Source organism: Oryzias latipes, chromosome 18 (assembly GCF_053564925.1).
Source record: "Oryzias latipes strain Hd-rR chromosome 18, Olatipes_Hd-rR_3.1".
NCBI classification, from domain to species: Eukaryota; Metazoa; Chordata; class Actinopteri; order Beloniformes; family Adrianichthyidae; genus Oryzias; species Oryzias latipes.
Window position 1 is genome coordinate 612,501 of NC_136254.1, and position 13,996 is coordinate 626,496.

At 44.1% G+C, this 13,996-nt stretch overlaps 1 protein-coding gene across 8 annotated transcripts in view; it reads left to right on the forward strand.

Annotated features, from left to right (window-relative positions):
- Positions 1 to 13,996, forward strand: part of camk2d1 (calcium/calmodulin-dependent protein kinase (CaM kinase) II delta 1) — an 81,677-nt gene that overhangs the window by 40,808 nt on the left and 26,873 nt on the right. For all 8 annotated transcript variants that reach the window (XM_023965800.2, XM_023965801.2, XM_078936561.1 and 5 more), the window contains exons 7-8: positions 6,889 to 6,991; positions 7,919 to 8,002. In XM_023965800.2, coding sequence (XP_023821568.1) covers positions 6,889 to 6,991; positions 7,919 to 8,002 — 187 coding nt within the window. The remainder of the gene's footprint in view (positions 1 to 6,888; positions 6,992 to 7,918; positions 8,003 to 13,996) is intronic.

Consider the following 13,996-nt stretch of genomic DNA (forward strand, 5'->3'; position numbering starts at 1 on the left):
CGCTTAAGCCTCTCTCTTCACGCTGCAGACCATCACATCCAGAACAAGAGTTGGAGGTGGAAATGATGTGTTGTGTCACTCTAATAATGCTTAGAGTCGTCTGTCTGCTCCGCTGCTGCAGGGTGGGGTCAATGAGGGCTCTGTAGCTGTTACCATGACGACGTGTTGGCCCGTGTATCAAATAGTTTGTATTTTTTATTTTAAAAAATGTTCTAAAGCTTAGAAATGACTAGATTAAAGCACAAATTATATATATATATATATATATATTACTTTAGAAGTATAGACTTGTATTCCTTTCTTTCTTTCATTCTACAAAAACGTTCATGATATTGTAGTCTAAATTAAAAAAAGAATCTAATCTAATCTGACTGAAAATAGATTTTTGTCACAGTTTAAAGGTTTTGTATTTAAATGCTTCTGGAGCTGCTCTTTGAGTCGTAGGCTCCTAGCATGAGGACAGAGTTGGTGTTCATCAGTTTGAAAGCTTTCGCTGATGTGGAGGAATAAGGAAATGTTTCACGTTGTGGCTCCAGGTGTGGCGGGCTTTGTTAGCTTCAATGGCTCCCGTTGACTGGACCACCGGCCTTCTTAAACACATGCTGAGGGGGTTCGATGCTAAAGATGAATCCTGTTTTTCTGAACTTAAAGCAAACTGAGCAGAATGTTAACCGTTTATTGGAAACGACTTGATCCTAAATGATGGAAGTACACATCATGTGACAGTGGAACCTGTTTCTAAGAAAGAAAATTAAAATAAAAGAGATTAAGAAAAAAGTTGACGATAGTCTTAGGTTTTCTTTGTCAGTAAAGTATGATGGAGTATAATGACTAGTACAAGAAAAAAACATTTTTTTTTTTTTTAAATTATGACTTTAAAGTTGTAAATTTGCATATGCTAAATGTCTGACTTTAAAACACGTACATTTACAAGAAAAACACTATAAATTCATCTGTTTATCAGAGCCGCACTCAAAGATGAAAGATGTAAAGTGTTTAGTGAAGCGTTTGACATCTCAAAACCAAATGATCATTATTGGTGGAGCCGGCTTCAGGGGGTTAAAATGAGGAGTTCAGAGGCACGTTTGGGTGAAGAGGACCACTACTGTTTTCTACCTTCATCATTCACATACCCAGAAGTCCATTTGTCTCCTTCCATCATGAACCTGTCATGCACAGAAATGCGTTTCCTCGTTTCAACACAAAACAACAAAGATGAATGAGAACAGTCTGTTTTTTAGCACACGAACCTTGAAAATGCAGAAAACTGGGCTTTTTCACAGACTTGGCGGAAATCTTATCTTCGGAGGAAGAAAGAATTGGGAGCATAGACCGTAAAAGCAAAGCTTAGCCCCTCCCCCTCGTGTTCCCAAACAGGAAGTACCCGCCGGTTTCAAGAAGCCCAAATCCCAAAGACCTCTATAGAGAAAAAGACAGTTATCACTCCATTTGGTCACAACCATTCTTGCTCTCACACCTTCTTTTCAACATCCTCTATCCAATCCTAATGTATTTAAAGATCCTTTTTATTATCCTAAATTATTTACATTATTAACTGACCAATCAGATGCCTCAGCAAAAGCATGTAGTTCAGACGTCAAACATGCGAGGTATTTGACAGATTTTGGGGTAGCCAATGGCAGCAGACTTCATCCATGCCGTTTCCTTCGTATTTTACAATTCAACAATGTGCTATTGGATTAGTCAATGGACTATACCAATGCTGCAGTTTTAAAATAAAACAACAGGCTCATACATTTTAGATGCAGATTTACTGTATAGAATGTAGGTTTCAAGAGTGAAATCAACGTACAAGAGTATTATTGTTTTATTCGTAGCCTGTAAAGTTCAAGGAGGCAGAAGATTCCTAGTGATTCATAAAAAAATGAATATTTGTGTTTTTGCTTTGGAGGTCAACGTCAGATTAAGGATGGCGTGTTGTGCATTTAATTGCGTCAACAGAAACGTCCAAAATACCTCTAATAGACGCCTCTAATACCTCTAACCTTTCACCAATAAACGTAAATTTCTGTTTGTGGACGTCCAAATGTAAGGATGTGTGAAGACACAACCCAAATAGATTCAAGATGATCCATGGACACTTGTGTTCTTCTCGTAGACCAGTCATTGTGCTTTTAGGGTCCATGGTTCTTCTGCTAGTTCTGAAGCAGAGGACCTTCCATGGTTATTGGATTTAGGGAATTTTCCCAACAGTGGAAATGAACGAGGGGCCGCTTCAAACGGCGGCGATTAATGTCCCCCAGACCATCTCCTTGTCCTCCTCCTAACACGGCTCCATAAAAGGGAAAGCTGAGTACAGTTATTGGGCAGCGTTCAAGAAGTTAAGGCATGAGAAGAGGCGGGGACTCACAATAAGCTCACCCCTGTTTGGGAATGATTCACAGCGACTCAGACCAATCATTGTTGACTAGTTTTATCATGACGGCGCCCGGTCAGGAAGCAATGGTGATGGATTTCACATGAGCCATTATCTGTGGGTGATGTCATACCACAGTTCGTCCTTTGTTAACACGGTCTAGGACTGAAGTGGACAGCTGCAGGGATATGGATGGCTTTATCAACGGGCTGCAGAGATCCTGCAAGCCCTCCATCAATGAATAAAACGCCAATAAACTGTAAATCCAACAAAGGAGCTTCCAAACATTTGGAGCCTTATTAGTAACCAATCAGCTCACCTGTTTAAAGCCAAGACAGTTTGACCAAATTTAGTTTACAAGACGCGTTCACCTGCTGGACTTTGACTTTAATCAATGTCTACGATCTTCAAGGACATGAGGGTGGATCGCAGGCCAGCAAAGATAAATAAAAAAATCTAGTTCTAAAAAATCCACCAGCCAATCAAAATCCTCACTGAGAAGTACAGGAATTTGATTGACATGCAGAACGGCCAATTGGACATCCTCTGAAACATACGTCACTGCACATGCGTGTTTAAATTCACTGAGCACAAATTCTGTCTGTCATCAGAAAGTCACTTTCTGCCCCGTGGCACGTCAAGCCCCGGCAGAAGACCACTCTGAACAACCGGAGTGTTTATTGAAGCGAGTGTCCTCCTGCTATGGCCTCTGCAGTTCTCTCTCTAAAAATACGAGTTCATTAGGAAGCTGTTTTTTTCTGTAGCAAGCACTTCGAATAGAGCCACTCAACCATCAGAACTTTGGAAATGCCATGATGCTCCCCCCATTGCACGGTTTACAACAGAGCATGACATACAATGGTCGCTGCTTTCTGACTGTAATAAAACGGCTCATCTGTTAATACTGTAACAACCCAGCCGGTATGTCACTATAGCTAAAGCTGCTAATAAAGCAGCTTCATGGGAGAACTGTCTGTGCCCCACACACCCACGACCCTGGACAGTCTCAGAGAGGAAGAAATAGGCAGAGAAGCAAAGTCTCCTTTTCAGCATCAATGCCCTTTTATTCAAACACTCACAAACAGACAAACAGCATGGAGGTCACTTCTGCTTCCTAGCCCTCTCACTCATGGTTTTCACACCAAGATTCCCCACTTCCCATGAGTCTAAGGGGCTGAAGGCGGGACTAACCCCCAGGTCGCAACAATACTGAAGTATTTTTGTGTAATCTTACTGCGTAGTTTTTAATCATCAGTACATAAACAACAATGTTCAAATGAACATGTAACTAACAGTGATGAAAGTCTTCCGGGAATTCCCGGAAATCCGGGTTTTTGAGCAAACCGAACGTACTTTCCGGGAAATAAAGACCTGATCTCTACGGACAAATCGCTTTCCGGATTAAAAAATGGTCTGAAATCAGCTAATTTTAGCTTTATTTTCTATATTTCTCCGCAGATCGCTTCCTCTATGGTCGTGGCCATCTCTCGTCTTCCCGGCCTAATTGACCAATGACGGGACGTTTTAGTTGCTTTCGGATGCGTCGACGGGTCTGATTGGCTCTGTCTGCACCACGTGGTCAGCGTGACTTGCTTCCCTAGAGACCAAAACTGGCGGACCCACGCTAAACTTTCACAAACACATCTGAAGAGTTTGCGATCAAATTTGTGTTAAAATAATGGCAGGCATCGTCATTATTGAGCGTGGTCACGACCTCAGTTGTGAGAAGACGATAAAAAACAAATTGAAGTGGTCTTGGCTGGAAAAAAAAGATTTTTAAGGTAGTGTAGGTCAAATACTTTTTTGTGTAAAATAATCTCAAAACCACATTTTGAAATAATTTCAATTTTAGTTTTGAGTTTCAGTTTTTATTTTGAATACATTTCTTTATCTAATTTATTAGTATTTCCTAATTACCATGATTTAGTTCAGTATAGTTGACATTAATTATAAGTATTTGATGGTTTGGACCCGCACTCCCTTAAAAAATAATGTTTACAATGTTTAGCTTAGTTTGTATGTTTGTTTTGATATTTCCCAGATTACTTAGTATTGGTGTTAAAGAATTGATGTATTATGTTATAGAATTATAGTTTAAAGCAGATCCCATATTTTGATGTAATTATAGTTTGAGAAAACAGTGCAAGTGAATGTTGTACATCAGTCATTTCTAAAGCAGAAATAATGTATAAATAACTGAGGTATTTTCATAGAATATCATAGTTACTGGTGTTCTTTTTGCCATTTGGGGCTTTGATGTTACTATATTTTAGCAATTGTATGTTTTGCAGCTTTAAGGAAAAGCGTAGACTGTAGGATTGTGTTACTTTGAGCAATTTTCCAAATTCTTTTTTAGGACCAGCAAGTCCTTAATGGAGAGTCAAACTAGGGGTTTGAATGACAAATCATGATGCTCCAATTAGTCTTAGTTTCTTGATAAAGAAGTGAATAACTAGCTGCCAGAATGCACCAGAATGCATCTAAGACCACGTATTTTTCCAAAATTTCGCTCTGTGCCCGCCATATCGCTCAAAGAAAAGTTCAGGGATTTTTTCCTTGCCTGACTTTCATCACTGAACTAATAAACATAACTAATTAACATTTACTAATAGTATTTATATATATATATATATACACAAAGGAAAAATCAAAACACAAAGAAAAGCCGTTTCACTTAAATAACACAATTTAGAATCCCAAAACTAAGATCAAGACAAAGGAATGAGACATTCACAAATCACAAATGTTTTGTGTATGTATATATATATATTTATATATTACGACTTTAAAGTCGTAAGTTTACATGTTTTTTTTTTGTAAACCTATTCTAGTAGTTCTAATACTTCATTGTAGGACAGGTTTACAGATCCAGTCAGATAAAAACCAAAACCACATCAGAGCAGCATTTTTTGGGCCAGTTATTTTCTATGAGCTTTTTGCTCTTGTGTCATTTGGTGTTTGGTTTGAAAAAAATGTCTGTGTCACTGTTTGAGAATCGTTGGGTCCCATTCAGCCTCTAAAATGGTCCACTGTTAGCTAAATTCAGTTACAGACATCACTTTCTGCAGGAGAAGATCGGAGTAAACCACATCCTGCATCTGTCAGACACTTCCTGGTTACCGTTCTAACCTCAGAAAAGCCCAAAAACCACACTACAGTTTTAATAGTCTGACTCAGAGAAGGTTGTGATGCATTCAGTCGTGTGCAACAGGAGATGCTGCTTTCCATAAATAACTGATTTGAAATCTGATTCAGAAGTTTTTCTGCCTCCTTGTTTTAGTTTAGTCATGGAAGGTTTGACTTTGAAACTCTTCTGTCACACCTGACACTTTGCTCCATCCATCCAACCCGCCTGCACTGGAGCAAGAGTCACGGGGTTTGCACCACTTGAACATTTCCCACCATGACTCTTCAACTGTAGGTGGCAGATGTGTGCCAGCAACAGTAGAAGAAGAAGCCCCTCCCTGCTTGTCTGCTGTGAACACCGTATGCTAATAGTGCATTCATGAAATCGCTAGAGCTCTTTGTGACACGCCCCTGGTGGGTACATAGCATCCGATGAGTGCATGACAAACCCGATCCCCGCCTCTCCCTTCACCTGGTTCCAGCTCCCAGATACAGAGAAGCTCACAAACTGGATCAATGGCAGATGGAAACGCAGTATTTATAGATCTTCTTTCTTTGTCCTCACTTCCAAAGGAGCATTCCTTAATGGAGCTTTTCCTGGCTGTTCTACAGAGATGCATGAAAGGAGCAGAAGCCCAGAGCATGACATCATCATCAGAAGGAATGATGGGAAACGTAGAGGTGTGGTTCTGCTGCATCATTTCTGTAGGAACAGAAGTGGTGGAAGCTTCAATAGCTTCAAATAAAAGAGCAGCTTTGATGCTGTGGTTACCTCTGTTGGAGCTCAGATTTTGAAAACTACATCAACATGGTTAGCGTTTTTATATGGTACACTTCTGGGAAAATCCGAGGGTCTTGTTCAATTGCCAGGGTTTCCAGTGCTGGTTCACATCTTTGACTGACGCCTTAAAGCAGCGTTGGTTTGATTCCTGTAAAGATCGGTTCCCTTTTGAGTCAGTTTACATAAACTGTTAAATGATTTCCAGAATTAGTCTTCATGTAAGAAAATTGAAAGAGCAGATGATGTTGTCGGCCTCTGCATCCCTTTGTCAGGGACAAAGAGACCCCGCCTCATGTCAAGGATCCGTATGGTCATGTGTCAGATCCTCCTGGACTCACTGAATCTCTCCAGGATCAGCAGCAGAAAGTTCAGTTAAAGATCCTAACTGTGCCTGATCAGACGCTGCACAGGAATAAAAATGTGAGTCCGTCCGTTTGCAGCCTTCTCCAGATGTGGTTCTGACTCATGGCTGCTGTGGTCACTGTTTGTGAAACAGAAGCATCGGTATCCATAGTGTCTCCTGTTAGCTGCACTCTGCGCTCATTAGTCTCTCCTCTTAGCTGGAGATGATAACACTAAGTGCAGGCCTCCTTGTCTGTTGCAGCCAGAGAATCTGCTCTTGGCCAGCAAGTTGAAGGGAGCAGCGGTGAAACTGGCCGATTTTGGTCTGGCCATAGAGGTGCAGGCAGACCAACAGGCCTGGTTTGGTGAGTAAACATCCCTTTGTCTGCTTGAGTTGGTTGTTTATTGACCTATTTTACTAACTGGGTATCTGAGTTAGACATTGTTGGATTATTCCAAAACAACATTAACAGGGGCCTAAAAAACAGCCGCCATAAAGTAGCTGCCTGTGAGTAAAGTGAAGTAGTCGACGCTTTTTAAAGTTGGAAAAAAACGTTTCATTTAGCGTTAACTTATTTTCATCTTCATTTTTCTTGCAAAGTTGTGCACAAAGTATCCGTTTGTGCTCAAATTTGTCTTTGTGTGCACGTCTCTTTTTGGGAGTCACCTCTCCCCGTCCCTTCCTCCTGAAACATTTCCTCTGGAGGTTACAGTGCTGCCACAGTCAACACGGTGGCTTTAAATCCTGAAAAAAGAGGAAATGACCGCTTTAAAAGCATTGAACCGTATTGCTGTTAACTGCAAAGACGAGGTGATTCACAAAAGTTCAGTCACACACTTCCTGCTTCACTTAGTTTTTCTTTTATTCTAAAACCTAAATAAAAAGTCCTCTTCAAACCCCCCAGGCGTTTTTTTGTTCTATTATGGTAAAGTATTAAAAAGTATTAGCAAAAGTGAAATTGAAATGGGCCAAACCGTCTTCACGACATGTTTTCTGCCTTTCACTATCCCACAGTGACTATAGAAATAATTGGTTTATTCTCTGGAGCTCAGTCTTCTATTTAGGGCCAGTTTTACTATTGCAGTCATAGTGGGCCTCATTACCCAGAGTCCTCTGGTACAACCTTCTAAAAGTGGGCTGGATGCCCCACAGAGGAGCGTTTTCCCTTCATGGAGCCTTTTATACCAAAAGCATAAACTTCACAGACCATCTTGTAGCTACTGACCAGCTGGGAAAGGTTGTTTTTGTCCATCAGTTGCCCAGAAGTCATCTTTGTGCGTCTGTGTTTCAGGTTTTGCCGGTACTCCGGGTTACCTGTCTCCGGAGGTTCTAAGGAAAGATCCTTATGGCAAACCTGTGGACATGTGGGCTTGTGGTAAGATTCTCCTCCGCTCTGAGAGGCGGACATTCAAAAACCTCCGCCTTACTGCCTCGGGTTGCTTCCAACTATGGGAACCCAATGGAACCAAATCATTGATAAATATATTACATCCTAGTTGTTTTATGGTAAATACTTTGTATTTCAATAGTGCTTTGGTCACAGTCCCTGACTTCTTAAGTTCTTAGGTACCTGACATGTTTCAACGGAAGACGTCCGTCTAAACATGTCAGGTATGTGGACAAGAACGTGTCTGATAACAGAAGAACCAAGAAGTCATTGAACAATACAGACGCTATGAACGTCCCGTTCCCCCATCATCACACATTCACACACTGATGACCAACACCAGCGCCAACCTGTGACCCCCAGGAGCGAGGAGTGTGGGGTTCAGCGTCTTGCCCAAGGATACTACGACACATGGGCGGGCAGGGCGGGAACTGAACCCCGATCAGAGGTCAGCCGCTCCACCTCTGGACCACGGCCGCCCCAATATGACTCTTACACTTAATTTAAATAAGATGTTTGTGGTTTGAGTAAAGCAAAAACTGAACACAGACGAAAATCTATGAAATTCTTTTTTCAAGCATAAAATGTAAATATTTTGTATTTAAGATCCTCTGATCTGTTTTTTGGGGGGTAGAATCCTTTCAGTTACATCTATCAACCATATCCTGAGAATTCTTGGTTTTGTTACGTTGACAGTAATCCTCTGCAAAGAATAAAATAACACGATAGTTGAGCCAACCTCATCAAGTTGTAGTGATTCATCTAAATGATTGTAATTCTTTTCTCTTTTGAGCTCATCCCATTATTCAGAACAAAGCTCTTTGTAAGGAAGTAAATCTTTATTTATAGAGCACTTTTCTCAGAGAACGACTCACAAAGTGCTTCACAATGTTAAAATAATATAAGAAAGAACACAGAACGGCGTCTAAAGCAGCTAAAGCCCAATAAAACGCTCAGGCGTGGAGGTAAGCAAACAGAAGTAAACTCGAGTAACAGTCAGCTGAAGCTCTCCTTAATAAAACGTCTTAGTTTGAGTTTCAAACACTCGACGGAGTCAATCTGGCGCAGAGACAGAGGGGGGGACATTCCAGAGTCGTGGAGCGACGGCCTGAACAGCGAGGTCTCCCCGAGTTTTAAAACAAGTTTTAGGAACATAAAAGATTCTTATCAGTGGACTTTAAGGAACCTGCAGGAGTTAGGAGGCTAGAAATCGAGTTTGGAAGGCTCTAAGAACCAGAATTACAATCTTAAAATCCATTCTAAATGTAATAGGAAGCCAATGTAGCGATAGAAGCAAAGAGGTGGTTCCAGGTCAAAGCTCTGCTGCAGAGTTTTGGAGACGTTTAAGAGACTTTTAGTTAGAGTGGCGGTGGTCTAAACTAATGTGACAGACATGACTGGGTCTCAGGCTGACGCTCTGATTTAGCTACTAAAAACCGTTAGTGCCGTTTGTGTGGCGTCTGCTGCAGGACATGGACGCCGTGTGGGACAGAAGTACAGACTCCTGGGGGGGGATTGTGGCTCAGCGTCCTCAGCCCCCCACTTGTGACGCTGCGCATGCATTGTTAGCGAGCGCAGAGCATTGAAAGCTCTGGAACTGATCATTCGCTTTGATGGGCCGGGCCACGCCTTCCTCACGCTCTTCATCATCTGGATCACATGACCTTCTGCAGCGGCGATGACTGCCAATGGTCAAATCCTTTTAGAGACAAAAGGTTTTATTTGCAGTTCTGCAATAGAATATAAGCAGCAGCTTTGTAAACAGACATTTCAATTTCTACTGGAACCATCTGCAGTGCATTCTAACTATCAATAGATGGAAGTGGAATCTAGATATTTGAACAACTTTGCCAATTTGTTCCTCGTTGAATGAACATCTAAATGTTTTCAGCTCTGAACAACGATGCTGCTATGGTTTATATTTCGCAGTAGCAGCAGATACAACATGAAGGAGCCTAGAAAAGGGCCTTGGGGAACACAAATACTAACTTTTCTCAATGAATGAGGAGAAATTCCCCCAAAAATCCTAATTGGATTTGTCATTTGAGTCCTTTGTTCAATCCCTGTAAAGGAAAACTCTCTTCATGTATGTTGAATGCAGAACAAAATCCATCTTGAGTGATAAAGTCAGTGTTGGCTCTTGTGTTCAAACCAGTCTGAAAGCAATTCCTCTGCCTCCTTTTCTCCTGGTTTGAGGGAAATATGGGATATTGGGGAAAGAAACCCCTACAATGGAAAGTCTCTGGAAACATGTGCTGTATTTGTTCAAAGCGTTTGCCTTCACACAAGATTCTACGACCGTTTTGGGCTGGACGTCCAAAACTTGCAGCCTTTGAACGCACGTTGAAAGTTAAACCAGGTTGAGCCGTGGCCAATCAGGGACTCCGATTTTTTTTTGTAAATATCTTCTTATTGTTTTTAAACACACGAACAAAGTTAGAAACATTGACACATTATATATTTAACGAAAAACAAAAGAAAAGAAAAACTCAATGTGAGGAAGTACGTAGAGTTTGTCAGGTTGAAATTCCTTCTTTTCCAGGATATTTGTCAGGTTTTGAATAAGCTGGACCCAAATGCAGACAGGAAACAGATTTATTGAGAAGAGGAGTGAGTCTTTGAGAGAGTTAACTGGCAGAAGATCCAGAAGACGAGGCTGAAAAGTGGTGGGCTTGGCTCGTGTTTGAGCTGCTTGGTTTGGTTTGCTTTGGTTCGGCTTGGCTTGGTTTGACTTGGTGTTGTGCAGCTTAGCTTGGCTGGACCTTGCTTGGTTCGGGGCTGCTTGGCTCAGCTTGGTTGGGTCTTGAGCTGCTTGGCGTGGCGTGGCGTGGCGTGGCGTGGCTTAGTCTTGAGCTGCTCAACTTGGCTTTGCTTAGCTCTTGCTTCAACCAGCGGGGATCAGTGGTCTCTTCCATAGAGGAGAACAGACGAACCGACGATGGCCGGAGGAAGAGAAGGACTTATAAAGGCCGACTAATCAGATGTAGAACAGGTGCGGGAACCAGCGGCAGGTGTGCGGGGACGGCCTCGACACCTGACAGTACCCCCTCCACAAGGGACGCCACCCGGCGTCCGAAATCGGTCAGGGTGCAGACGGCGAAAGTCCCGCACCAAGGCATCATCCAAAATGAACGAACGGGGCACCCAACACCGCTCCTCAGGGCCATAGCCCTCCCAGTCAACCAAATACTGGAAACCACGGCCCCGGCGGCGAACATCCAGGAGGCGACGGACAGAAAAGGCAGGATGGTCATCCACAAGCCGGGCGGGCGGAGGGGGCTCGGCCGGAGGGCACAGCGGACTGGACGCCACAGGCTTAAGACGGGAGACGTGGAAGACAGGGTGGACTCTCATGGAACGGGGAAGACGAAGCTTGACGGAAGCAGGATTAATAACCGAGTCAATCACAAAAGGGCCAACGTAACGGGGCGACAGCTTCCTTGATTCAGTGAGCAGGGGCAAATCCTTAGTAGAAAGCCAAACCTTTTGGCCAACGGAATAGGCTGGGGCTGTGGTACGAGAACGGTCTGCAGCAGTCTTAGTGCGTTGAGAAGCACGGAGTAAAGACCGTCTGGTAGCAGTCCAGACCTTACGACACCGGCGGATATGGGCTGCAACAGATGGAACCGCCAAATCCTGCTCCTCAGATGGGAAGAGGGGAGGCTGATATCCCAAGGAGGCCTCAAATGGAGAACGGCCTGTGGCGGAAGAAACCAGAGAATTATGTGAATACTCCACCCAGACGAGAAAATCAGACCAAGTCGTGGGATTCTGAGAGCAAACACAACGAAGAGCGGACTCCAAGTCCTGGTTAGTGCGTTCTGTCTGACCATTGGTTTGTGGATGGAAGCCAGAAGATAAACTAGCTGTAGCCCCTAAAGCTTGACAGAAACATCTCCACACCTGGGAGGTGAATTGGGGCCCTCGGTCAGAGACGATGTCAGATGGGATGCCGTGGAGACGGAACACATGGTGAGAGAGAGCACTGGCCGTCTCAGCAGCGGTGGGGAGTTTAGACATGGCAACAAAGTGTGCTGCTTTGGAAAAGCGGTCGACGATGGTGAGTATGACCGTGTTTCCTTTAGAAGCGGGGAGACCAGTTACAAAGTCGACAGCGATGTGAGACCAAGGCCGAGAGGGAATAGGTAGGGGCTGGAGAAGACCAGCGGGTGCTCGATGCGTGGACTTGTTGGTGGCACAAACTGTACAGGCGGCCACAAAAGCCCTAGTGTCCGCAGCCATGGTGGGCCACCAGAAACGGCGTTGAATCTGGGAGAGGGTGCGGTGAAAGCCTGGGTGACAAGAGAAACGAGACGCATGAATCCAAGTCAACACCTGGGGCCGAACTGCTGCAGGGATGTATTGGCGGTTGGGCGGTCCGCCTCCCGGGTCGGGGTCAGAGACCAGAGCATCTCGAATGGCCGCTTCGATTTCCCAAGTGAGACTGGCCACCACACATGAGGAAGGAAGAATGGAATCTGCCGGGAAGTCAGGGTCGTTGGAGGTATGTAAACGAGAGAGGGCGTCAGGCTTCTGATTACGTGATCCAGGACGGAAAGAAACGGTAAAGTTAAATCGACTGAAAAACAAGGCCCAACGAGCCTGACGTGGATTGAGTCTCTTAGCAGCACTGAGATATTCTAAGTTTTTGTGGTCTGTCCACACCAGAAATGGATGTTCAGCCCCCTCCAACCAGTGCCGCCACTCCTCCAAGGCCAATTTAATGGCCAACAGCTCCCGATTTCCCACATCATAATTCCGTTCAGAGGCTGAAAGCTTACGGGAGAAAAAGGCACAAGGGTGGAGTTTTCCATCATCGGTCCGTTGAGAGAGAACAGCTCCCACCCCAGTATCGGAAGCGTCGACCTCGACCACAAACTGCCGGGTGGGATCAGCGTGAGCTAAAACAGGAGCAGTGGTAAACAAGTCCTTGAGATGGTTAAAGGCATCCTCTGCCTCCTGGTTCCACCGGAATGAGGTCTTACTTGATGTCAAACTGGTCAGAGGATTAGCGATGCCGCTATAGTTGCGCACGAAGCGCCGGTAAAAGTTGGCAAAACCAAGAAAGCGTTGCAGATCTTTGCGGGAAGTCGGTCGGGGCCAGTCTCTTATTGCAGCGACTTTGGTTGGGTCCATATTCATACTCCCCTTCTCGATGATGAAGCCCAGGAAGGACACTCTGGGGACGTGAAACTCACATTTCTCTGCTTTTACGAAAAGTTTGTTTTCGAGAAGTCTGTGAAGGACTAGGCGTACATGCTGACAGTGTGACTCAAGAGAAGGGGAATAAATGAGAATGTCGTCCAAGTAGACGAATACAAATCGGTTCAGGAAGTCTCTTAAGATGTCATTAACGAGAGCCTGGAACACCGCTGGAGCATTAGTCAAGCCAAAGGGCATGACCAGGTACTCAAAATGACCCAAGGGGGTGTTAAATGCCGTCTTCCACTCGTCCCCTTCCCGTACCCGCACCAGATGATAAGCATTCCGGAGGTCCAACTTACTGAATACCGCAGCACCCTGGAGGTATTCAAATGCAGAGTTTAATAAAGGTAGAGGGTATTTATTTTTGACAGTGATTTTATTGAGTTGCCGGTAATCAATACAAGGGCGGAGAGTCTTGTCCTTCTTTTCAACAAAGAAAAAACCTGCAGCCAGTGGAGAGGAAGATGGTCGGATTATGCCAGCTGCCAGGGATTCTTTGATGTACAACTCCATGGCCTGGAGCTCCGGTTTCGAGAGGCTATAGAGGTGGGATTTCGGCAAAGTGGCACCTGGGATAAGCTCAATAGGGCAATCATACGGTCTATGGGGAGGAAGAGCTGAAGCCTTCTGTTTACTAAAGACCGCTGAAAGGTCATGGTAGATGGAGGGGACGCCAGACAGATCTGGGGAGTCAAGAGAGGGCGAAGACCTGGGCTGATCAGGGTAAGCAGAGCGAAGGCAAGTGGCGTGACAATAGGGGCTCCAACTCATGATGTT